Genomic DNA, 24,768 nt, shown 5'->3' with positions numbered 1-24,768 from the left:
ACTGCAACCAGGTCATCAACTTTTTCAAAAGATATAAAAGATTCTTTTAGTGTTTTCGTTTTATCAACTAATCTAACATATAAACTAAATTAATTGATCACCCGAGCTTACTTCACGATTGTCATTAGCCATTACCTGCTTATTTAATTGTGATTTAGGTGAGCAATAATGTGCATTGCTATTAAAACATCGTTCAAAATTAACGAAAGCATAAATCTCTTAAGTAACATTAAAATTAACACTTATGTTGTGAAATAATTAATTGAATTTAATTACAGCTTGATTTCCTTACATATATCAACTAAACTTAAGTTTTTAGGTATGAGAGTGATAAAGTGGTAGGCCAGGTGGCCGTGAATACAAATGTTCCAGGTTCAATCCCCTGTTTAGTACATATCTGATAAAATAATATGTTCAAACACCTACAAATAAATTTTTCAAATAAGAATAGATTATCAACATTTTTTTTACAGATTAATAATAATTTTAAAATTTGATTCTAATAGGTGAAAATAAACTTACAAATATTTATGCTTTCGTATTTCAATTATTTAAGTATTTTTTTAGTATATTCTTTGAATTGGGTATGATTTGATTTTCATGACAAAAATAATGAGAAACATAATATATATATATATATACAGTGAAGAGGGGGATATTTTTCACCAGATGTTAAAACAAAATAAAAGGATACTATTATATTTTTATTTTAATCATACTTAAACATTAATCTATGTTAAAAAAATTTTAACAACTTTTTTTAAAAAAAAAACTTTTTAAAAAAAACATATTTTTTCACATATCATTTACGTAATTTAATATTTTTGTATATTTAATTTAATATTAATTAATTTTTCAATCTTATAATGTTTAATATAGACCACATTCTTTATAATACATCTCCTTTACTCTCAAGTACTTCTGTAAATTATTCTTTGCCAATCTCAGATGGGAATGATATGGAAAATTATCAATCACAGTCTAATATTTCTGCAAATAATAATTCTTTAGCAACTATTAATGAAAATATAAATCATTCTCAAATATCATCCATTCCTAAACCCAAAAGAACATACAATTGTTGGAACAAAGATAAAATTGAAATGGTAATGAAAATATTAGCAATGCCAGAGGAAGAACAGATGAAGGTTAAGGACATTGCTAAATTTGTTAATATGTCGAAGGCATCAATACATAAAATAAAGCGGGATACATTTCCAGAAATTATTGGTGAGCCCCTAAAGGAATTCTCGCTTAAACAAAGGGGGAGAAAAATTAAAGACACAGCAAATATTGAAAGGCAAATTATGGATTTGCTAATCGACAATAATACCTTCACGGTGAAGGATATAATTGAGAATTTGCCCTCTGGTTCTCCAAAAAATATTGGAACTATAAGGAAATATATTAAAAACATCCGATGGTCCAAAAAAAGAGCTGGGAATGAACCAGATCGCAGGAATACACCAGGAGCTATCAATATTCGACAGGTGTATTGCCGCAAATTGCTGAACATCTCCAGAGAAAGACTCTATTTTCTCGACGAAACAGGCATCAATTTTCATGTTGTACCTGTCTATGCTTGGGCACCACTCAACGTTAGACCATCAATAAAGGTGCCACCCTCAAAAGGGAAAAATGTAAGTGTACTTTGCACTATAGGAATTTGTGGAGTTATACATTATAAAATCATCGAAGGATCATATAATGGTATGTTATTCCGAAATTCATTAATGGATATTATTAGTATATTACCACCAGATGCCATATTAGTTATGGACAATGCGTCAATACATAAAAGTCATCTAATTGATGACTATAAAGAGAGAATTGAATATCTTCCCCCATACTCACCACAATTAAACCCAATTGAAAATTTTTTCGGGGTTTTCAAAAACAAGTACAGGTCATTAATTCCCAGACCAAGTACAAGGGAACATATAATAAATAATATTAATCAAATAATGAATCAATTTATTCCATATGATTTTACAAATTTCTATAATCATATGCAACATTATTTGGAGCTGGGCTATCGTGGACTACCTCTTGACTAAAGTAATCTAATTATATAATAAATTACGATTAACATTTTTTAATATTTATAGGTACTACTTAAGCAAGCAATTTATGACTATGAACTATCATTAAATATTTCATATTTTATTAATTAATATTCATGTATTAGTGTAATTACGAATATATTTCTTATTATATATAATTATATGTATTACATATACGAATTGAATAAAATATTAAATTAAAGTTATGTCTCAAATATGATAAAATAAAGTGAGAGAAAAAAACTATTTTAAGAAATAAAAGATTCTGACTAAGATCTTACAACTTAAATGAATAATTTATCATTATATTTAAAATTATTCTACATAAAATATCGTTAACTAAGTAAAAGAAAATATGTGATGACAAAACTTTTTATATTTTTTTATAAAAATTTTTTTTTATGTAAGTGTGACATTTAAAAAAGTTGTTTAATATTTTTTTAACATAGATTAATGTTTAAGTATGATTAAAATAAAAATATAATAGTATCATTTTATTTTGTTTTAACATCTGGTAAAAAATATCCCCTCTTTCACTGTATATATATATCAGGGACCTACAGAGGAACCATTTGCATGGCCTGCCGGCGTAGCCAGGATTTTATCATGGGTGGGGGGGGGGGGGTTGCCCCCCAAACCTCCTATTTTTTTTAACACTTAATTGCTTATATTTTTGGATTTGTTAAAATTGTTTTATATTTTCATATAACAAAATTTTAGGCTATTTTATTATATATTTTACATTCCTTTATTTAATCATATATATATTTTTATTAATTAAAATATTTTCAAAATGTTGATATTTTATATAATACAGATTTTAATATTAAAAATTATGTATAAAGATTCTATTTTAAAAAAAGTAATTTTTTATAATTATATAAAATATGTGTAATTCTTATGCAAATAATGGTATTTATGATGATATTATCTTATAAATAATATATCTTATAAATAATACTTTTTTTACAAAAAAAAAGAAATCTTATTGCTATTTTTTGATTTGAATTTAAAAAGAGAGATCTACTTTTCTCAGAGATTTTGCTAATTCATCTAGAATCAAATTTTTATCTAAAATAATCTCCTTGTTAATATTCAATAGGGCTAATCCATTTAAACGTTTTTCACCGGTTGTGTTTCTTAAATAGGTTTTTAACCTTTTTAAAGTTGAAAAAGACCTTTCATTAATGCAGGTACTAATTGGCAAGGTAGTTAAAATTAATAATGTTTTGATATTAGGCAGGGAATCTAAAATGCAAATACACATGGAAAGGGCCTACAGAGCATTTTTTGGTCTCAAAGAATACCCTATTCTGTCAAGATTTTTATACCAAAATTCGACATCACAAAGTAACTTATCATATGAACCTACTAAATCATCAGCATAAAACTCTGAGATTTTATTAATATCCTCTCGTGTTTCAAGTGTAATCAACAGTTTAGACTAAACCGGCAAAAGAAAATAAAAGCTTTGAAAATATAATTATATAAATCTTTCTTTTAATTGAAATAAAAATGTATCAATAAGAGGAATAAAAATGTTTATTTTGTAAAAATCCTCAATCGTAGATGCATCAATATTTGATCGATTGGATTGTCTAGAGACTACTCTAGGTTTAAAAATTTCAATTCCAAACATATTAGCAATCTCCTTTACTTTTTCATATATTTCATGAAATTTTTCATCCACATTCTCTCTGATATTTGTTGATATTTCAACATTATCTTTGCTCTATTCATAATCTCCCTTAAATCCAAATCAATTTTTTGTAGCATTTTGCTAAAATCATATGTATAATTAAATAAAAAATAAACATATTGAATTGAAATTAAAAACTGTGGCTTAATAATAGCCTGCAAAAGATTTTCGGCATCTGCTGAATCTTTTTCCTTGCTTGATATATAAAATTCTAGTGCTGCAAAGACAACATCATATATTTCAATAAAGAGTTTCACCAACTCTTGTCTTTCGATGAATCTGGTCGGACAAAATTTTTAGTTTTTTTTTTGATTTTTTAAGTCAATATCATGATACGTTTGAATAAATAACTTCCTTTTTTTGGGTGGTGTGAAATAGCTGCAAACCAATAAATATAAAAATAATCAAATGTGTATATCTATTATTATTTATAATAAATTTAAAACATAAAAATCAAGCGTTTATTAAGAATTTATTAAATTAAAATTAAAAAATTTAAAAAAAAAAAATTTTTTTTGAATTTTTCATGGGCCCCCATGCCTACGCCACTGCCTGCCGGATTTTTTTAAAATATATTAAATTTATTTTTAATTTTTATAGCTAATAATGGCGATTTAAAATATTTGGTACGGCCCAGCAAAATTAAAATCCGGCCCTTGTACGCGGGTTCGGTTTAGAGCCGGGCCTGCAGATCTCTATGATTTTGTTGCTGGAAAAGCAAAAATAATATTCATATTAGGGTTAGATTTGTTGAACTTAATGTTAAGACTAATTTTTGGTTATATATACACTAAGTCATGTGATTTAGTTATTTTGTTAAAGGAATAAATATCGGCTAAACACAATTGGAATAAAATATAATACAATTATACAGGTATAAGTTATACAAGCTCATATATGACAAGCAAAGTTTTAAAGGGTTATTAGAAGAGTGGAAAAGAGGTCTTTGAAAATTCAAATTTTATTAACCCTAGTTTTTTATATTTTAAAAAATACAATTTTTTACAACATATTTGTCCATAAGAATCAAATAATAATAACATTACATATATCAAAAATATAACGGAAAAACCTTGAATTACAGAATTTTTTTTTAAAAAATGTGTAGGGATTGATTTATAAACTACTCACAAATATACATATGTGACATGTAATTTTTAGAACAGGTGAGCTTTACCTTTTTAAAGTAAAATAAAGGTTATATTCTCCTTGTATCCCTTATGTTGGTTAGCGTTTTGTTTGTTCGAAAGAAGTGAGATGTATAAGATATAATATTTGAGGAAATTTTGTCGGTTTTAAACAAATCTTTTAATTATCAAAGGAATAGTAATTTATTTTTTTTAACTAATTTCAGCAAAAGATATCTTATAAGTGCTCAAATATAACGATTTTACCTAATACAAATTTGGAATAAAAGGACGTAAAAATTTAATATCATTTGCGCGTGTGACAACATTTTTTTTCATCTCTCACCTGCCCACTATTGACTTTTTTTTCAAACATACGTATAATTAAAATTATAAAAAAATTAAGTAATATTACTGATGGAAAACAAAAGTAAAACCTCCTGAAGATGACCTAATCTCAAACTTTAATAATCTCTAGAATATAAATTTATTTTCTTCTATGAAATGATTTGAATTGTTAAACTATTTTTTCCATGTGACTTTTTCCTTAACATGACCGATAATAAGTCATCTATGACTGGTCATCTTAGTGAGGTTTTACTGTTGTAATTAATTTTTTTTAAACTTTTACGTTTGTAGCTGTTTCTATAGATATATTATTAGTTTAGTATACATACATTATAGTTTTTATAAATTTTTTTATTGCTAGGGAAGGGATATTTAATATGTTTGGAAAAATATAAATATAATATGTAAATTTTATGTTATATTTATTATTATAATATTTATGAAAGTTAAAAACTTATTTAAATTTTTTTTTAATTATTTCATCGCATTGTTTTTGGAACGTTATAAATATAATAAAAATTAAACTCTGTCGATAAACTATGGCTTATTAAATTTTTTCAAAAATTCTCGATAAAAATTCAATACAAAATATATCGATAATACAACTGCAGACATAATATTTATTAGCTACGAACGCAATTATACTTTTACTAATAATTAATATGAAGTGAAGAAAATGTACCAATTCGACCAAATTTTATCATTACTATGTATTATATTGAATAAAAGTGATTAAAATAACACATATTAATTATGAAATCTCATTTCGCGAATATTGGTTCTACCTTAATACCATCTAATCATAAATCTCGTTCTGATAGGAAAAAGTTAAAAAAAGTGTACGTTCAAGGGGACGAACAAGAGTACCGCTTCTTGGATCAGTTATTCAGTGTTAGGCCCCGTTTTATCGAGGATATTTTGAGTAAGTTTTTTTGTTAATTACTGTTACATTAAATCGAATAATGCTTTTATTTATAAAATAGGGCTATATATTTGTCTCTGGTGTGCATTTCATGTTAAGATTAAATAATTACACAAACTAGATATTTTTTTAGTATTAAATTCTTGTTGGTATATCTGATGAAAGTCATTTAATAATTTGCAAATTTATAATACACGCTCCATAAGTTTTGATTAAAAATTAAACTTTGAACAAATAAATTCTGATTTATCGTTTTAAATTATACATTATTTCCAATAAAACACCGTTTTATTTTGATTTCATTGGCGCTGGTTTTATTGATCTGCTACAAGCTCAAATTAAGAGTTTTGAAATATATATATTAGATTATGATGGTAAATTAAATATTTCGATTAGGAAGCCCAGCCTTTTACCCCCCCCCCCCTAATGACGCTGAGCCCCCCTCCTCCGGGGACTTAAACCATTCAATTTTAACCACACGAGATTTCAATGACACTATTGATTCAAACCCTCCCCCGTATTAAATGTCCTTGTGATATATTTAAATATTTTCAATTTCATTATTTCAAAAAGGTAAAATTTGGAGCGAGAACACTGCAACAAGCAAAATTAAGTTTCATTCTTTATGAATGAGAACCATGAAAACATGTTTAAAATTTATCAAATGAATATAAGGTTTTATAATATTCACTTTAGATATAACATGTATAACCCAAAACTTTCAAACTCGACGAACTCCCCCTCCCCCAGATACCTAGTGTTTATGCTATTGATTTTTAAGTTACCATGCGAGAGAGAGGGTTAACTATAGACTATCAGAACCTCAAATAAAACAACAAATCATAAACTAAAAATTTAATGATGATTATATTTTCTGCCTGTAATGGGCCGGTTTTAGCCTGCCCACCCCCATAAGAACTGGTTATAACTCCGCCTATTACAGACTTTCATTTTAATATATAATTCTCTAATTTACTATAAAAACGGATAAATCATGTAGCAATAAAATCCATACAATAAATATTTTTACATAGTATAGGCGATCTTTTTTTAAAAAATTATCGTTTTTTCATTTTGAGGATACATCCCTATAAAATTATAGTATCAAAATCAATCTGTCTAATTTAAGTAAATTCTGTGGTGTTTAAATTAATATTTATTAGTTATTGAGCTAACCCTGATGATTTTGAACAAATTTTGCGGTGCTCAAAATAATTGGACAGATTTTTTTGTTCATTTTAACAAAATATACATGAACTATAAAATAAGAATGCAAGCCTCATATGAATAATATTTTTTTACATTTCATCAAAGGCACTAGCTAATTGAGTACGCACGCTATACACATTTTCATAATTATATGAAATATACCATACCTTAATATAAAATGAGAAATACTAAACATACATTATTATCGTATATTCGTAAAATTATAATAATGAATAAAATCGATAAACATTAAAAAATATACACATCGTATTTGGAGTATCCACCGAATAATTATTATTGTAATTTATAGATAATTCGTTTGGGTCGCAATATTTTCATTATATATTTTTTTTGTTTGTTTTTTAAAAATTTATTGTATGATGATTATTTTTCCCCGCATCATTGTTTAGTTTTACCTATATATGATTTGAATCAATTTATTCGAATTATTTGAAAGAACCTCCAAATAATTTGCAAAGTGGTTCTCAATTTGGTCACCGAAGGGGCTCGCTGCCTATAGTCAACTCATTGCAATTCAACGAGGAAATGGATCCCAAGAAAAAATTATTCTCCCAACAATCCTCCTACATGAATCAATCCAATCTATCTCTTTCGGTATGATAAAATATTAAATTGATTAGATTTAGAATTTTCGATGTTTATAGTTAAATAAAAATATATGCATACCTCCAAAAATATTTTACTAATATATTGCAAATTTATTTTTGCTTCATATTGATAAATAATGTCAACAATTTAAAACACGTCCATCCATCAATGCGTTTAATTTTTTTAGGAATATCATAGGGTTAAAAGTAAGTATTAAAATTGATTTGTAAAGATGGCAATCTATAAATCTAATTTTAACATTTTATCCCCAATTTACTACAAAATATTTCATAAACGTTCGTTCACACTCAAAAAATAATTGATATGATTTGGGCATGTGGCTTGCTCCACATAGATTTTGAAGATAATTTTTTTTTTATTCGATTTCAAAAATAACCTAACGGTAATATTTTTTATTTTTTTAAACGATTTTTAGAACGTTTTGAACGGTTTATTCCGCGTTAAATCTATCAAAAACAACTTAAAAAGGACGAAAAGTGTCATTAAATTAGATAATAGGAAACGGAAATCAGCGAATGAAAGGTATTAAATTTTTTAATAAATTCATTCCATTTAAAAAATTTAAAATGGTCGCTAGGTTCGATAAATGGAATAACGTCATAGGGTAGAATTTATAAATAAATATTCATGGTTGGAATTGTAATTTTAAAATGCCCTATATCGATGTATATAATAAATTTGGTTCAATATTCTTATAAAATATTTCCTTCACTACCATATATAATTTATAATATACAAAAATGTAATTACTTTTTTTAATAAGCAACTATAAAAATAAAATCTATATTTTATTTATGTTGGAATTAGAGTTTATTGTCTCCTTAAAAAAATATGGAATTTTAGCCACAATTCAATATCCTTCCTTATTTATTTTTTTAAGGGGACAAAAAATAGTCGTTCGAGTTTTTCCTCATTTTTACCATTTTTTTAAATTAAAAAATCATTTAATTATTTCTATCATTTACATTAAATTTTACATTTATTCGCTAGTTATTATTCTATGGTTAATAAACAAGATTAGTAATCCCGCATAAATTAATGATTTCATATAAATTTCTCACCATGTAAGCCAATTAAATTTATACCTTATTAAAAAGAATGATTAAAAATTCCTCTCGTTTAAAAAAAAATTTATAACTTTTTTATCGGTAATTAAATTAATATAAAATGTTATATAATTATCTTTATTTGATGTATGATGTAATATAGCGAGGGTGACCGATTCAGATTTTTGATTTATAATTGTAAAAAATTTCCACTCGAAATAAAATTTCAACCCGTTTGGGAAATGGAAATTGTACTAAATACGAGGAAATATGATGGTCTCTCCTGGGTATTTCATTTTTTTAAATGAAGTTTTCAATGGACATGTCACGGATGTAATTGGATTATAATAGTGCTTCCTTTAGAATTTATCCTTAATCCTCTTATTTTTTAAATTTTAAAACACCTTATCAATCTCATTCGTGCCTTCTTGGGTTCAAATAATTTCTATCTCTTATCGTAAATTTTCTAAACACATTTGACATTTATAATCAATAAATTTGATCCTCGATGCTGCTTAAATTAGACAAATTAGCGCCATGATAAAATAATAATTTAGGACTAAATTGATCAAAATTTTATTTTTTAACAAAGATAAATATCTAAATATATTTTTTTTTACTTTCAAGATTATATATATTCGATAAATATCTAGTTGTCCTAAAAACATTTCTCATTTAGTTTCATCCTCTTTTCGAAAATTAGTCTTAGGAACTTGGACTAAAAAGGATTCCTGTTTCGGTTCTGAATATCTTTTTAAAGACACAAATTTTAATCCTATCGATATATTACATAATTACTCTTTATATTATATATATAATTTCTTATTGTGTATCATTTGATCGGTAAGCTTTGAAATTTTACTAATAAAACAAAATTTTATTTTTTCCTTTTGATCGGCAAAATTTACAAAATGGTCATCGTTTAAATAAATACATTGTATTATTGAAAGCTTTTAAAGCATTTTTTATCAAAATGAAATAAACACATTTTTAATGATCGAAATTCTAAACAATTTGATGTTGGTGGCCTTCTAGATTTTACTTTAAAAAGTATCTGGTACTTTATAATAAGACCCTTTAAATTAAATATTATGTAAAATTTATATTTTTATCCCATATTCAGTCATAGATATGGAATCAGGGATTCTGAATATTTCAATTATAAATCTTATTTACCGGAGACGATTTTTAAATTCAAAAAATCTGATTTAACTTAGAGACCTGCAGGCCCGGACCAAAGCTCAGGCCGAGCCATTTGAATTTTGTTTTAAGATAGCCCCAGGCCTGACTTAAATAAAAGACGGGGTTTGATTTTTTGCCTATAAATCCGGGCTGGGCCAAGTAATAAAACTAGTATAACATGTCATTTTTTATATAAATTATTAGAAAATAATTTACAATATAACAAACCACAGCATTTTTATTTGTCCATGTATACTTTACTTTACAAGGTAAATAAAATAGTTTTGTGACTAATATTATAATTTTTATTTTTAGTCAATCAATACAACTTTATAAAATAAAATACGTTGCACCAAAAATGAACACAAATGTAATTTTCCTTTATTAAATGAAAAATAATCTTCATTTTAGAATAAAGAAGATAAATGTAAAATTTATTAGATATATTAAACAATTTCATATTAGGTGAAAAACGAACCGTAAAATGCTGGTAAATTTTTTACAAACCCGTTCCAGGTATTGCTTGGTACTCTGCTTGTCTTTAATATATATTAATTATTATATTGACTCTTAATTTATATTTTTAAAAGTTGCACAAAAGTTAATGGCAATGCTGAAATATATTTCCGGTCAAAACAGATTTTTCAAATTTAAAAATTAAAATGAAATTTGGAATCCTCGTGGATTCTATGTCAGGTTACGAAACATGTTCAATTGGTACCGACCCAAAGGATGGAAAAATTTTATTTTAATAAATAAACATTTTAGCGTAAATTGATTAGATATCTTGTTTATTTGTCATCATCGTAAATATCCTCATAGGAAATCTGCAAGGCCGGACAGGTTTTTCACTAAATTATAAAAGTGCGTAAGAAATTTAACCAGTTGGGCTATCATATACAAAATATTAACCCACCGGACCGGATAATTCGTGCATATAAAATTGGGCTAGGCCTCGCAAATCTCCGATTTTGAAGCTCATTTTATTAGCCTAATTAAATTAAATCTAAAAATAAAATACCTATTTCATCGAAAATTATAGAGGGAGCTGGATATTTCGTAAATTTTAATGAGTCCGGGCATTAAATTTTTGATGTTTTTTTAAATCTCAAGCTTATATTTTGATTAATATTATTTGAAAATTTACAATATGCTTATTTCTTTGTATTTTACGAGCTGTCTAACAAAAATAAATCTATGAATAAGGTAGTAAATTCACAAAAATTAAGTTATTTATGATTATGATATGATCCAATTTCAAATATAATACAAATACAATACAGATATTATCAAAACACAATTGATTTATAAAACGGTTGTTATAGAAATAGATAGCCATAGAGTAGATATTTATGAGTCTTAATTGATTAGGTAAAAATTAGTAAAAATGTGATAACCGAATAATTCCTAAAAAAATTTAACAGGCCGGATCAGACTTTTCTAAAATTTTAAAGGACCGATACTTCGGGCACTTCCTTAATATAAGTAAAACATTGCCAGTGATCATATTATATGTCCATTTTAGAAAAAACTCAACTAATGAGCGCTTTCATTTTTTTAGGTTTTTTGTTTAATGAATTTTTAATTTTTTACAGTTAGAAAATAAAAAATAATGAAAAAAATAAATGTACAGTACATTAATCTTTCTTTCGAGTAATTTAATTTGTACTTTTGTATCAAAAATAAAAATGTATAAAACTTTTTTAATTTTCCCATAAGTAAGAAAAAAAATTGACATTTTCAGGAAATTAATTAACATATTTATTGATGTTACTTCCATCAATAAAACTTCAAAAGAAATAAAGCAAAAAAAATTACAAAACGAATCGAACATGAAATGATGCGTTATAAAATGATAACAAATCGTTTTTATATTATACAATGTAAACGCTTTTTTATTACATTACAATTTGTATGTATAGATGTAATGTGTATGTCTTAGTAAGTATAGAAATATGAATTTGTATCTCAGTACAACGTTAATTTTAATCGTTAAGTTAGAAAAAAAATTGTCAATAATAAAAGGGGAGGATAATGTAATCATTTTTTAAATTTCGCTAACAATTTTTTTTTCCTCTAACACAATATTTAATATTTGACCTACCTTTTTCTCATTTATACCTTTTTTTGGAGCGATCGTTCACCGATAAAATAAATATCCAAATTATGATGATTAAAAACGTGCATAAATTCCTCATATTTCTTTTAAAAAAGTACAGCCGGAAAGGGATTTTCTCGATTCTTATTAGAATGAGTAGTAAATTAATTTTTATCAATTTTCTTATTATAAATTTTTTTTTCTTCTAAAATTGAAAGGAGCTATTGATCCTCAGGAGATTTGTATTTAAGTGTTAACATTAATATCATCTATTTTTTTACTGAAAAATTAATTAGCCTTAAATTTTTAATATTTTTGATAAAATTTAATTTTATATGTATATATCTTATTACACTAAATACAAATCTCCATTTCATTTACCAAGAAACATGTGTAAACTTTTTTATTTTTTCGATTAGTCGTCATCTTTTCAAAGACTATTAAAGTTGTCTGTTCGAAATTTAAATACGCTAAATATTAATATAAGACTTGTACCTTAGATATAATTTTAAAAATAAAAAGGAACATTATGGAAAAGGATGAAAAAAAGATTTATAATAATAATGAATTGGATATTTGAGGATGTAACTACTAAGTAGGAAAAAACCTCATTTATTCCATTTCTCACTTCTATAACTAATTAATATTGATTTTTGTTCTCGAATTTTTCACTGCCCATACATTAATATTTGTGTTACAATCACGAATATTTTTATTTGGAATAAAATTTTTGTTTTATTATATAGATTCTACACACGACGACCGTGAATTTCGCAATTTTTTAATAAATTTAGAATAATGCACATTTACGATTTTTCATGGATAATTTGTATGGGGCTGGTCAATGACAATAATATTACCTAACGCAGGGTTGGAAACCAATATTAAAAACCCAAAATTAACAATATTATATTGATATTGGATCTAAAATATTGATATTGGATCTAAAATATTGATTTAAACAATATTTTCTATTTCTTGTATTGGTTTATATTAATATTGGTTTAAAATTTAAATTATTAATTAAAAGAATAGAAATAGTGATTTAAAAACACGTAATCTGTAGTTTTAAGTAAACATAATAAAAAAATCATGAAGCATTATTGTTAAAAACATGGCTGAGAACCAAATCTCAAAATTTTACTGAATTTAAATTCTTTTTTTAAACTAGAATTTAGTAAGTGACGTGTATCAACAAACCTAGCAAAAAAAATGCATTGATTTTGAAACTTTTTATTTAGCACAAAAATATAGCAAAATGAGTAAACTAAAATATAATTTTATTTATATAAAATACAATGCAAAAGATTGATATAATCTAGCATAAGGGAAAATAATTTTATGTCTAAGAAGGATCCAGCATGCGCATCCAACTTCTTAGGCAGAGGCAACCTTGGATAGTATGTTCATCTAGTGAACAACGTTGATCTGTTATAAGATACCATCCTTCTGAAAACGCCCTTTCAGAGCTAGCTGGAATTGAAGATAATCTCTGGCAATTTTCTATAATATTAATAGGGATTTCAGAATTTATATCTACAATATTTGTTGAGGGATGGTTCCAGAAATTCTATATAAATTTTTATAATATTCAAGGCGAAGGCACTAATATAATTTTCTTCAGTGGTATTTTGTAAAATTGATATATGTTGTCAAACAGGGTTTGAGCAATATCGCCTTTTCAATCATTTGATATGTTGAATTCCAACGTGTTGGCACATCCAAAATTGGGTGAGGAAATTTTAAAGTTGGTTTTTTAAAAATATTTTTTCATGTTTATTAAATTTAGATATAGAAATTTAATATCTTATTTTTTTAAAGTTGTAAAGGGTTCCAGGGCAGCCATAACATGTATAACATTGCAAAAGCATTTGCACACATTATTTAAAATAAAATTATCTTTTTGATTTAAAATTTTATGCTAAATTATTACTTGCATTGTCTAATGTAATACAAAAAAAATCAATCTCAAATTTTACTTTTAATACAGAATTAAAAAATTTATAAATATTAATAGATTTATGTGCTGATTTAAAAAGAATAAAATCTAATAAATGATTATTTAATTTTAGGTCATTATCAATATAATGAATTGTTATGCCCATAAAGGGTATTTAGTTGGAGAAGGGGAGGACCATTTGTCCATTGAGGAAAATTTAGATATAATGTTTAAATAAATTATTAAACGAGCTAAAATATTGTTTCATAATTTTTGTTTTTTTTCCTAGAAACTAAGGTTATTGAAGGGTTACAATATGCTATTAAATTTTTAAAAGTGATATCCTCATCAATAGTTTATAATTAACTGATTTAAATTAACTTTATTATTTATTTTATTAACTAAAAATTATTTTATTGTGTTAATTTTTTTTACTGTCCATATTATTTGTTTGTTCGCATTTTCTATATAATGTTGGGTGGATGGATTTAAGATGTGTCCATAACCCAGAGGTTCTAAAATTGGTATAAATTTTTTTTGCATTTATTACAAAATAGCCTTATTTTTGTTATCGCAACTTGTATAAAATTCCAAAATTTTTGCTTTATCATTTTCAGTATCACAGCCATTATCTATATTTATTTAGTAACACTATTTGGTCTTCATTCATTATAATATCCTAAATGAATATAAAAATTGATATTATGTAAAAAACATACCTCCATGATAGAAAGAAACTACAATTATGCACCAATATTGATATCACAATACAGAAAAGTTAGTATTTGTACTAAAGTTTAGGCAATTTTAAGAAAGTAAAAAAATATACCGCGATATAATGATCCACGAAAAAACTAAATAAATATATATTTATTTATCTATTTTTAATATTGGTTTTGGTTTATATTGTATTTAAACAATTTATTAAACCAATATATTTATTGGTCTCACTCCTACATAGACTTGATTCATTCATTTCAGAAAATTAATAATATTTAATTAACAGTGACATTAATTTTTTTTTAAATTGGTTACGAATATTTATAAATTTTAAAACTAACGAATAACTCGAATATTTTCTAAATTTACGAATAATCTCAATTTATTAATCAACATTTTTTGATTATGCATTATTAAATTCGAATAAAAAATGTATCGAATATCGAATAATTTTTGATGAGTCTAATCAATAAAAAATCAGCTGTTAGTCCATGGGCTCTAGCTAAGTGGATCTCTATTATTTATATATTCTAAAAACTTAAAATATTTATTTTAATGCTTGATTTTAGGGTATTTAAAAAAATCGAAATCGTTTGATTCAAGACAAAATTTAGACATTTTTTAATAATCAATAATATTTACAAACATAAAAAATTCATTTTTTATATATGATATGGGAATTAATACATTTTTGATATGCAATTTAAATTGATTAACAATGATAACAATGATAGTTCTCAAAATATCTCAAAATTAAAAATTATACAAATGATGAATTCCCATATCATATAAATTAAGTATATCAAAAAAAAATTTAATACTTTAATAAAAATAAAAGCTCAGTGAGTTTTTTTAAGAAAATAAACCTCATTTAATTTTAAAAATTATATCTTCGAAAGCTAATTAAAATTTACGAATTTAAGGCATAATATGAATCCTGGTGATATGCCAGTTGATCTAATTTATCATTTAATAAAGAGGGGGGGGGCATATTATAGGAACTAATCAAAGGATACTATTATTTTTCATGTATAACTTATTTTTACATCAGTCGAATACAAATAAAGTCGCTCATAGACTTTTTTTTACACGGAGCATATATTTTTTTGGATAAGGTAATCAAAGGAGTTTCGACTTGTGTTGAAAAACCTTTAGTCTGCACTATTAATTTTTATAATATAAAAAAGCTATAAGATAAACCATTACTGAAATCCTTCGTTATCTTTCTTTTGCCATAAATCAAACCATATATTTGTTTCTTCTATAAATTTAGTTATTTTATATCGTTTTTGAATTTCCCATTATTAACCTAATGAAGTTCAAATAATAGAAAAGATCTATCGTTATCATCATGAAAACGGGTTAATCGATAAAATGATGATTTGCATTTTTTTTCCCCAAGGAAGGGCATTTGGATGGTTAGTATGGGATAAGTATAATATTCTAAAATGTCGTTTTGTAACCCAGAAAACATTATAGCGTAATTCGAGAAACTATAAAAAGTTAAGAATATTTTTTTACGATGTTTTATCCATTAATTGCATAAATAAAAGGTTTTATTATTTAAATTCTTCATAATTAATCGTGGGGAAAAAATTGAGGTCAGAATGAGATAGCCAAAATATTAAAAAAAATTAATTTTGATTAATTCCAATAAATACATATTAATATGATTTTCAATCGTTACAAAAGACATTTTAGAATATAGCCTATTTTTTTTATAATAGCGATTTCAAAAACTTGAACACCCTGGAATTGTCTAGCCGGCAAGAAGAACTTAAAACGCCACTCAAAAATGGTTTCGTTTCCTTATTCCTCCCCCCTCACTCCCCTTGCATTTCAAAACATGCTCGTTCTTCTAAATATATACACACTGAAGCAAACCGAGAAAATTCCGATTACGAGCCTAATTTTAACAACTTGAATAACAGTTCACTTACTTCCACCGTTGCTCACTCCAAGATAAACGGAAATTTTACAAATTTCAGTCCATGTTCGAGCGACGATTTCTATTCTTCTTCCGATCCAAGATATTCCAAAAAAAGCTCCTATAATTCAATCGTCAATAACAACCCCGAAATATTCAGAGAAAATTCTGTCAATCACTCAGGCTATAAAAACCTAAAAATATTCTCCAATTCTCGCTCTAAACTCGCTTCCAACTCTAAAATTTACCCCGAAAACAATATAAATATGATAGAAAACCGTGCAAGCGATAAAAATTGTACGAATTCTTTTTTCCCTCAAAAATCTATCATGAACGCCCAAAATACCCCTAATCTTCATGCCAACAAACCTAATCCTCATTTCAACAAAACTTTATTAAACCGCGATTCTTTAACGCTAGCCACCCATCACACACTAGACTTAAACCTCCCCGGAATAACCTTGACGCCTACGCATAAGAGCGTATTCAAACAAACTCATTGCCTCAGGGTGTCGACCCCAGTCGCGACAAGTACTTCTAATACACTCGGATCGACACCTAGTCGGACAGAAAATTATTACAGTTTTTCTACCACGGAGGAATACGTTAGATGGATAGAAAGGTTTATTTCCGACATATTTATCCCACTTGTTTTAAATGTCATTATGGGTTACGTTTTTTCTAAGAGTTACCAATATAGAAATAACTTTTTATGGTAGAGGAAGTAGAATTTGTACGATACTAATAGTTGAACGTCCATAATTAATTAGAAGTGTAGATTTTCCGAGAGTTGTTTCTGATACCTTTGAAATGTATCGAGATGCCGATACAATACAATTAAACTATATCGATACTTTTTTGTCCAAGCATATGATATGATATAATCATTTTTTATTACTTAATTATATTTGAAAAGGCTATGCTGGACATAAATAATCAAAATGGGCGTATTTTATTATCAACAAATTTATTTTTTGGGCTATATTTATAGATTTTTAAGCAATAAATTTATCAAAATGGGAAATTAATCTTATGGACAGTATTTGTAAAGTATAAGCAGTAAACAAAATTAAATAAAGTTGAGATTTTATTACCTATATTTTTAATTCAAGTTTTTATTACATATTGTGTCATTGAGCAAATCTAAATATAATCATATTCCTTTGTCCTAATCATCTGTTTTTGGCTAGTTTTATAAACCAGATATTTTTTACAAATATTGTTTATGCAGGAATAGAATTCAATGTATTCATCCTTTATTTAGGGTATATTCTTTTATTTTAATAAATTAGATTATAATATTAATAGTGTATATATTTTTGTAATTCTTTGTTTAATATAAGAAAAAGGATATCATTTGAATAGCAAAATATAATAAAATGAAAAGTAAGTTAATCTATATTAAACAAAATAAGAAATTGGTAAGGTACATTATTTGAATAATAAGATTCTGGTTTAACATTATGCATTTAGTTTAATACATTTTTCATTAAGTAATTTAGAGGCTGTGATAAATTGGTGTTGAGATAATTGTAATTGATTTAGGTAAGCCTGATGTATTCTCATAATGTAAATAATTTCTTTTACAGATGTATTAACTTCGAAAGAGCTATTTTGATTATTATTAATACTTGAAAAAGAAAAAAAAGGATCATTAATTTATTATTGCAAAAATTGATGTTTAATTTATGTTATAAGAATAAAAATAAATATTGGTAAAATTTAATCATAAAGTATCGCCATCAGAGGCAATACTCTTAAATTGAAATAAAATATATGATTATTGAAATTAAGTAAAAATTTCATAATTATACCTGGAGAATTCACATTACAATGGAATATTGTTTATTCTATTTATTCGACGCATGAAAAAGCCCATTGTGAATAGCTTTTACTGCATCTAGCTCTAATACATTTATTTTAACAACATTTTTAATTATTTTTTCTTAAATCCAGATATATACTTGATTTTTTATTTTCCATTCTTATAATTACCAGGTTCATAGTAATCAGGAACCTGAACAAGAGTTCTCAATTGATTTCATTATAATCCTCTTCATTATATAGAAAGACTGAGTTACTCAAATTTATTTTATTTAGGGTTAAAAAAATTAAAAACTTCCCAAGTTAATAAAAAAAATTAATTATTAACTGGTTAAAATTTAAAATAGAAACCAACTGATTTTTATCCTGCGCATTTAATATTAAAAAAACTGCCCAAATAATTTGTCGTCTTTGAAAATAACAACATTACTAAACATTTTTATTTTATTTTAACAATAATATATTCAGATTTTATCAAGGAGACATCTTCTATCAATAAAAATGTTATTTACAACGTGGTCGAGATAGAATAGTAGCTTAATATTTTATAATTAATTGTTGAATATTCTGTTAAATTAAAAATAATAGTAAAATCTTCATTATGTGTGAAAATAATTTTTATTCAATTGTACCATTGGCTAAAATAAAATAATTAAAATCTATAATTGATGTGAAAATAATTTTCAAGGTTTTGTCTTATAAGATTTCCATACGATTCTACGATATTAGTTCATCAAAAAATAAACAATATTTCTTTATTTAAATTTTTCTCAGTAACTTCTATTTGTGAAACTGGAAAAATTGATATTTACTTGATTATTACTGAGCCAGCTTCCTTTTTTTGCGTTGTCAAGGATTTTGATACCAATCCCAAACGCTTCAAATGCTATAAATCTCCTACTGTTTCAATTCGAATTCGGAATTATTAAAAATCTTTATTTGTATAATATTATATTTAAAAAAACACTAATTTTTTTTTATTACTTCTTATAATCAAATTTTTTCGTATTGGACTCTGGCCAATTTTCAAATAAGAGTTCGGATTCGAATCTTTGCAAAATTGTCGGATTAGTAGGACAAAAAATTTAATTTAATTTCTCGGATCTGACCTGGAAAAAAGGTCTAATATATGGCTCTAATGAATGGAGATTTTTTTGCAATTATTATATAATATTTAATTATTACAATCATGTATTTATTTTATTAAGGATAATAAAATTTTTAAAAAGCATCTTTTATAAGGTATAAATGTTTTAAAAAATTGTATGACTTTTTTATAACCGCATATATGATTAAAAATGATATAAAGGTTAAAAAAAAATTCGACTATCAGAATTTGGTGTTTTAGAAATAAAAGGCTATGATATTCACAACCTCGACCTTTATAATTATCTATTCCCTGAATAATTTTGCTGTCATTTTAAAGACAAGTTTTAGCAATTGATTCATAGTATGTAATCAGCCTAAATTATTAATAAAACTGATTTATTTTCGCCCCTCCCCCAAACAATTTTTCATTTTAGTATTAGGGAAGCCATAAACCCTTATCATTCCAGTGTCCGGCGCCGGGAAAATTGCCTGCAAATTTGGATTCTTGAAGCCAAAGGCGTTCCAGCTAAGAAAGGATACTTTTGCGAAATCTATCTTGATGAACACTTTCATTCGAGAACAGCTACCAAAACTAAAGCTGAAATATGTTTTTGGGGCGAAACTTTCGATTTTAAAAGTTATTTTTTTTATTCCAACTCATTAGAAACTTTTATCAAACCAAATTTAAGGGAATCGTGGTCAATATTGTATAATTGATGTAAATGTCAAACAAATCTTGAATTTGATGGCTATGTAGAAATTGTCACTTTAACCTTATTTAAAACTGAATCACTATACAATATTTTCTAAAGATTTACCAGACGTGCAAAATGTTTTCGTCAAATTTTATCGAGACGATAGCTCTTCCAGTGGACCCACTAAAAAAAATAGAAAACCAAAAAGCAAGAAAGATTGCAATAAAGCGAGATTCATAGGTTTTAATTTTATTCTTACGTTTTAAATATGAATATTGGAACTATCTTTTCCGTCTACCTTAATATTAATATAATCACAAAAATAGTTATTGTTATATGATTCTCTTCTCTTTATAAATTTAATGAGCATGCGCAATCTAATACAAACATATCTTATTATCATAGACATAGTCAAGGGATAGGGGGTGGGGTTTCCTCTAGTCAAATTTCCAAACAATAATAATTTCAAAAATTTAGAAAAGGCATTTAAACGTGGCAATAAAAAACCCAATATTACGCAAATGGTGGGTAAAGCACAACAATTCATTCTCCCCTTCTCCTGAAAAATCTTGATTGGGCTTAATATCCATAAACTAATTAAATTTAGCCTTATAATTTTTCAATGTGATATACTTTTATTGCATCAGGCCAGGACCTGTAAAAAATTTATATTTAACATTAGGAAATGTTTCAATTCCCGCAGATCTTATAAAGGGTAACCAATTTTTCGAGAAATGGTATCCTGTCACAACTCCTGGTCAACACTCTTCTCACAAAAGTCAAAGCAGCAGTTGTGATAAACCGTCTATTCGCATCAAAGCCAGATATCAAACATTTGATATTCTACCCCTCTGTTTGTACAAGGATTTCCTAAATGTAAGCTTTATTTTAAAAGGAATGTATGAAAAAAGAAAGCAATTGATAGAAAGAATTATTAGACTACATCGAACGAGTGATGGGATTCTCAAAATTTTCGCTTTTGGATACAGTGGCTCACTAAACCCAAATCGGTAAGAGGGGGGGGGGCAAAACTGTGCAAAAAAAGTTAAATTAAAAATGGGCCTAAAAACGGAAAATTTATTACCCAAATCGAAATATAATTTATAAAAATCTAAAAGCCATTTTTTAAAAATTCTATTTAGCATATAAAATATAATTTTAGAGAGAAAAAAATACATTATTTTAAAAATATAGTGAAAATGTATTTTTGATTCTCTTATTTAAAGAAACAAATTAAAACGGGGAGGGGGGGGGAACTAATCTGCCCTCTTGTAGTTACGCATTGTGGACGATTCATTGTTTTATAATTATTCTAATTATCTTTATTTATGCAGCTACTCACTGAAGATTACCTGATAATATGCCAATATCTAGAAGCCCACATATCCGTCAAAACTAAAGAAGACATATCGACCTCCCTGGTTTATATATTTGAAAACTTTGGTATGGCTCAGGAATTTTTAACCAATATCGTAGAGATGGAGGTGAATAAATTAGGTAATGAGTAAATATTTTTCTATAGAATTTATTAAGAAAGTAAGGAATGTTTTGACCAACTGGCCAAAAGCTTGGCAGAGTTGATCAAATTTTTTATTCTTCCCTTTCAATCACTAAAACATATCTTATGACATAACTTTCTTTTAAATACAAAATTGTGTTAGAAAACGAGAGCCTGACCTTCAGAGGTAACTCTTTGGCCACCAAATCCATCGAAGCCTACATGAAATTTTCGGGACTCTCCTACCTACGCAGAACTTTGCTAGATTTTATCAACGTTATTCTGGAATCCAATGACGATTGCGAAGTAGACCCAACCCGGGTAGCTAATAAGACTGCCCTATATAAGAACCAACAAAATCTCACAATGTATTGTGAGATGGCTTGGACCAAAATTGTCAACTCCTATTCCTATTTCCCTAAGTAAATTGAGATTTGCTCACTTATAAAGATTTTTTTTCTTCTTTCTTACATTTTTTTATTGAAAACAATTAAAATTTGGTGTTTTATTTATTCAAAAGTCCCCTCAAAAAGGTATTTCACAGCATTCGTAAACGACTGGAAGCCTCTAGCCACAAACCCGAGATAAGCGATAACGTTATAAGTGCTTCTATATTTCTTAGATTTTTATGTCCTGCCATTCTCTCTCCCAGCTTATTCGGTCTAGTGCAAGAGTATCCCCAAGAAAGAGCTGCTAGAAATCTTACGCTTATAGCTAAGACTATCCAGACTCTTGCTAATTCTAATAAGTTTTACAAAATTAAATATATTTATTAAATTTTAAAATTTTATTGATGTGTGAAAATGTATTTATATCAACAACATTAATGTTTTATTTTTTAAATTTAATATTTGGAATTGTTAGCGTTGAAATATTTAAATCAACCTCAAACTTATTGATTATTTTAATGAAAACACATTATTTTAATAAACCAATGTCTCACAACTCTATTATTAGGTTCGGCGGGAAAGAGGGCTATATGAATTTCATGAACCATTTCGTGGAGAGGGAATGGATCAACATGAAGTGTTTCTTACGCAAAATATCGACGGTTGATAGTTACGATTCATCCTCATTTAGAACGGATAAGAGTGAGCAAAATTGCCTGACATTGCGATTCCCCGAATTCGAGGATTATAATGAACGGATGGTTTATTTAATTATTTAAAAAGTCACATGATTATTTTTATATGCTGTGGCTAGGTTCATAATTCTGGTCATTTCATTTATTAACCAATTTTTCCCACTCATAGCGAAAATGTAATGGTATTTTTGTAGGTATATTTGTCAAAAGCTTATTCCTACCTAAGACGGGTAAGGCGCGGATTTCCTCAACTTACTCTGTGTCAGGACTCATTATATGTCTTTTCAGCCTAGAGAACTGGTCATAATCATCAAAGGGGGAATCATATTTAAATCGAAAAATTTCCACTGGAATATAGAATTTTAAGAACATTATGATTAGGTCTCGGTAGGAATAAATTGAATTTTCCCAAAGTTCGACATATTCTAGAATATAATCTCGTTCTATATAACCTAAGTTAAGTGCATAACTTAAAAAGAAATAGCTTCTAAGAATCTAACGAATAAAGTATTTTCGAGCATTCTATGAATGAAAACGAAACAATCATAAGTAAATCAACGTTGAAAGGAGCAATCATTTTAGGAATTAATTATATAACGTTTATTTGAAACGGATCTGGGTAACAATTAATTTGAGATATTTTACAAATATAAAAAATATATCTTTTAAATCTACCCATTTAAAATTAAAAGGACGAATCATGCAATAGTTACTACAATAACTCCAGCTATAATTTAAGCGGAATAGACTTGGGTAAAGAACTATCCTTAACTTACAGTCGCCTCATAGAAACTATGGATAAAATGGACACCATATATGAGGTAAATTGCTAAATATTATTTTATAAAAGTAGAATAATATTTTGTAAATCAGAATAAGATATTCTTTGTATAATTATATATTTTTTATATTATATAATGATAGATTTATCCCTTTAAAAATTTCCCAGATTAAAATATTTGACCTGGAATGAAGGTTAAGAAACATATATCGATGTATTATTTACTACCACTGTAAAAAATTCCGAACTTTTCTATAAATATGACAGAACCACAATTATATTATGCCTGTTCACTTATTACACATTACCAGTGTCGGGGAAATAATTATCCGCAATGGGATAGAGATTTAAATATCTTATTAAAAAGCAAAATATATCCCACAAATTGTTTGTCTTTTGCACAATAGAGTATATTAAGATATTGTCTCCGTTAGACACTAACTAAAATGTGATATCATAAAATTAACATAGACATATGTAACTATGGAAGTAGTGCTTAATATAAAATCGAAATTTGACCATAAAATAAATACAACCATGTTAACGTATGCCATAGGTAAAAATTAAAACATTTAGAATCTCGAAAATCTATTAAATAGAAATTAAACATCAACATATTCCTCTTTCTTGCGTTGAATTCCCTTAAACGTATTGATGTCTTTCTCATCATTTTTTCATCCTTTGTTAACCTGAATCGTTTACTTTCCCTAATTTTGTCGCCTTTCTTTTTGAACCCCTTGGTGTTATTTTTTTTATCGCTTCACCAAACTTTTACAAAACACCAATAGTGTACATTTAGACACAAGAATGAATCCTTTATTACTCGAAAAAAAAAGATAATTTGGCTTATATCCTATTTTATTGAAGATTTTAATAATATGGATGTG

The 24,768-nt window shown here is 26.3% G+C and overlaps 2 protein-coding genes across 5 annotated transcripts in view; both read left to right on the top strand.

Moving 5' to 3' along the window:
* Positions 1–24,768, top strand: part of LOC135922765 (uncharacterized) — a 122,432-nt gene that overhangs the window by 89,746 nt on the left and 7,918 nt on the right. For 3 of the 4 annotated variants that reach the window (XM_065457223.1, XM_065457224.1, XM_065457226.1), the window contains exons 5-15: positions 7,826–7,983; positions 8,414–8,520; positions 16,711–17,532; positions 20,258–20,460; positions 20,636–20,758; positions 21,201–21,394; positions 21,853–22,015; positions 22,180–22,438; positions 22,537–22,764; positions 22,974–23,166; positions 23,793–23,921. In XM_065457223.1, coding sequence (XP_065313295.1) covers positions 7,826–7,983; positions 8,414–8,520; positions 16,711–17,532; positions 20,258–20,460; positions 20,636–20,758; positions 21,201–21,394; positions 21,853–22,015; positions 22,180–22,438; positions 22,537–22,764; positions 22,974–23,166; positions 23,793–23,921 — 2,579 coding nt within the window. Of the gene's footprint in view, positions 1–5,990; positions 6,160–7,825; positions 7,984–8,413; positions 8,521–16,710; positions 17,533–20,257; positions 20,461–20,635; positions 20,759–21,200; positions 21,395–21,852; positions 22,016–22,179; positions 22,439–22,536; positions 22,765–22,973; positions 23,167–23,792; positions 23,922–24,768 lie in introns of those variants that run through there. The other variant, XM_065457225.1, reaches the window with a different exon arrangement.
* Positions 933–2,188, top strand: LOC135931656 (uncharacterized). The gene is made up of 2 exons (XM_065468910.1): positions 933–2,058; positions 2,109–2,188. Exon 1 carries the CDS (start codon positions 960–962, stop codon positions 2,055–2,057), a length of 1,098 nt encoding a protein of 365 aa, XP_065324982.1. The 5' UTR covers positions 933–959; the 3' UTR covers position 2,058; positions 2,109–2,188.

Source organism: Gordionus sp. m RMFG-2023, chromosome 1, assembly GCF_954871325.1.
Source record: "Gordionus sp. m RMFG-2023 chromosome 1, tfGorSpeb1-WG-v2, whole genome shotgun sequence".
In the NCBI taxonomy this organism is placed as follows: domain Eukaryota; kingdom Metazoa; phylum Nematomorpha; class Gordioida; order Chordodea; family Parachordodidae; genus Gordionus; species Gordionus sp. m RMFG-2023.
This window is presented reverse-complemented; position numbering and strand designations above follow the sequence as displayed.